The sequence below is a fragment of the Photinus pyralis genome, unplaced genomic scaffold (assembly GCF_008802855.1).
Source record: "Photinus pyralis isolate 1611_PpyrPB1 unplaced genomic scaffold, Ppyr1.3 Ppyr1.4_LG1, whole genome shotgun sequence".
Taxonomy (NCBI): domain Eukaryota; kingdom Metazoa; phylum Arthropoda; class Insecta; order Coleoptera; family Lampyridae; genus Photinus; species Photinus pyralis.
The window spans coordinates 59110078-59112665 of NW_022170249.1; the positions used below are offsets into that span (position 1 = coordinate 59110078).

General features: G+C 37.7%; 1 protein-coding gene across 1 annotated transcript; it reads left to right on the top strand.

The window, feature by feature from the left end:
• Positions 1-245: 245 nt before the first annotated feature.
• On the top strand, positions 246-2024 carry LOC116159031 (acetyl-CoA acetyltransferase, cytosolic). Its single transcript, XM_031471924.1, has 2 exons — positions 246-491; positions 548-2024. Exon 2 carries the CDS (start codon positions 562-564, stop codon positions 1747-1749), a length of 1188 nt encoding a protein of 395 aa, XP_031327784.1. The 5' UTR covers positions 246-491; positions 548-561; the 3' UTR covers positions 1750-2024.
• The last annotated feature ends 564 nt before the right edge of the window (positions 2025-2588 follow it).

Here is a 2588-nt window from a genome sequence, read left to right on the forward strand (position 1 = left end):
ATTGCTCAATTTTATAAATGAGAGGATCGCTTCAAACGTGCGGAAAAGTTATTAGATCTGGCTTTTAGAAAATTGAATAACTTTAATATTCAAACCAAATGTGAAAAAGATGTATTTGCGGATAACGGAGATAATTGACCGTTTCGGGACTTTCAATTTGGTATTTCCAAATTATTGAATCATAAGCGTCCCACCTGTCCACGACGCCCCGGGATCTCAGTTACACGTCACGCCACTGGTGTCGTACGTAAAAATACCGGTTAATGAAGAATGTTTACGTCACAAACGATTTAAACTTTTATGCAAATCATTTACGAAACAGTTACGTCCAGAAAAAAAGTTATATATTGGGAGGGTTACGACCTCAACCTCGACTTCTACACATCACGTATTCGTTTGTGTTGAAATCGGTAGATAACGATAAACTGATTATTTATGCAAGTAGGGAAGGCATAACTTCCCCATTCCATTCACCATTGGAACAGGAACTGGTAGCTATTTATTTACTTTATGCACTATGGAAACTTTGTGATAATTTCTCTTTTAGCTTAACATACCACAATGGAATGCAACGATGTTTACATTGTTTCAGCATGTAGAACAGCAATAGGTGCATTTAACGGACAATTTAGTAAAATCCCAGCAATTAATTTGGGAAGTACTGTTATTCAAGAGTGCTTTAAAAGAGCAAATGTTTCTCCTGAAAATGTATCGGAGGTGATAATGGGCCATGTGCTAACGGCCGGTCAAGGGCAAAATCCAGCTCGTCTGGCTTCTAAGAATGCTGGCATTCCGATCGAGGTTCCCTCGTATACGGTAAACATGTTGTGCGGTTCGGGGTTGAAGGCGATTGCCTTAGGGTACCAATCCGTTAAAAGTGGTGATTCGGATTTTGTAATCTGCGGTGGTCAAGAAAACATGACGTTAGCCCAACATGCCGCGCATGTTCGCGCTGGAGTTAAGTTTGGAAGCATTGATCTGAAGGATACGATGTTGGTGGATGGATTAGTTGATACTTTCCACGGTGTACACATGGGAGTGACTGCTGAGTTTATTGCGCAAAAGTATAATGTGTCACGTGAGGCACAAGATAATTTCGCTCTTCAATCTCAGATGAAAGCCGCAGAAGCTATTCGTAATGGTCACTTTGTGAAAGAAGTTGTTGCTGTAGCCCAACTGAAACCTCCGATGTTACTGACCAATGATGAATTTGTAAAACCAGACACAAGTATAGAAAAGCTTTCCAAACTGAATACGCCCTTTGAAAAGGATGCATCAAAATCTCCATCGGTCACGGCAGGAAATGCGTCCGGTATTAATGATGGTGCAGCCGCAGTAATGCTGTGTAGCGCTTCACAGATAAAATCGAGAAATCTGAAGCCGTTGGCCAGAATTGTAGCCTTTGCTCAAAGTGGGTTGGAACCAATGGAAATGGGACTTGGCCCCGTGAAGGCCGTAGAACTTGTTTTGAAAAGGAGCGGCTGGAGTAAAGAGGAGGTGGATTTGTTCGAACTGAATGAAGCATTTGCTTCACAATCGCTAGTTGTAGTTGACCAATTAGGACTTGATGTTAAGAAAATTAACATAAGTGGTGGTGCAATCGCCTTAGGTCATCCTATTGGAGCTTCCGGTGCCAGGATATTGGTCACTTTAATTTATAATTTACAGCGTACACAACTGACTAAAGGTGTGGCTGCCTTGTGCATAGGTGGTGGAATGGGTATAGCCATGGCAATAGAGAGGTTATGATACGTATCAGTTTTGCTGATACATTTGTACCCCGTCTGATATTTCAGTATTCAAATAGGTTGTATAGATCCAGGGAGAGTGAATTCAGATTTATATTTCTTATAGTGGTGGTGAGCAACTGAAGTGCTATTAATTCGATTGACATACCTAACTGTATGTAACTTTTATCATTTCTACTTTATAAGGCAATGTTTTCTGTTTATATTTATATATGGTTGTGAGTGAAATGCGACAAAAATTTATATACGTTGGAAATAAAGATGATCTTAATATAATACGTTAAGTTTGTGATGTAAAAGCACATGAAGATGATCTGACTAGACTAGACTTGTCATAATTATCATGTGTGCAACTTTTACATCTGTTCAATTACAGAAACAAGCAATATCACGATTTAATTAATTTAGAAATACTCAAAAATATAACTTCAAAATGTTTAATGAAGTCTTAAGTGAATGCTCTTATCTTTAAACAAAGATGTTATAAATTTATAAATGTTATCCTAATTTCATGATAAGTCTATATAATCTTTAATGTTGTCTGTTTCATTTATTGTAAACATCATTTAGTAAGTCCATTATTTTTACAGAGTTAACTTTAAGCTTTGATAATGGCTATGAAAATTTTACAATGCAAGTGTGGGAAACACAAATCCTGTACTACCATAAAAATTACAATGGCATGTAGGAGGGAATTGTTAAAAAGAAATTCTTATATCTTTTGTCCCGTTACTTTACGTACAGAACAAGAAGATCTATTCAATCTTGTCTTTCCCCATCAATTTTTAAAAGTCCGAAGATCAGCGCTGGCGAATATATGAGCCTGATCAAAAGGTGAGT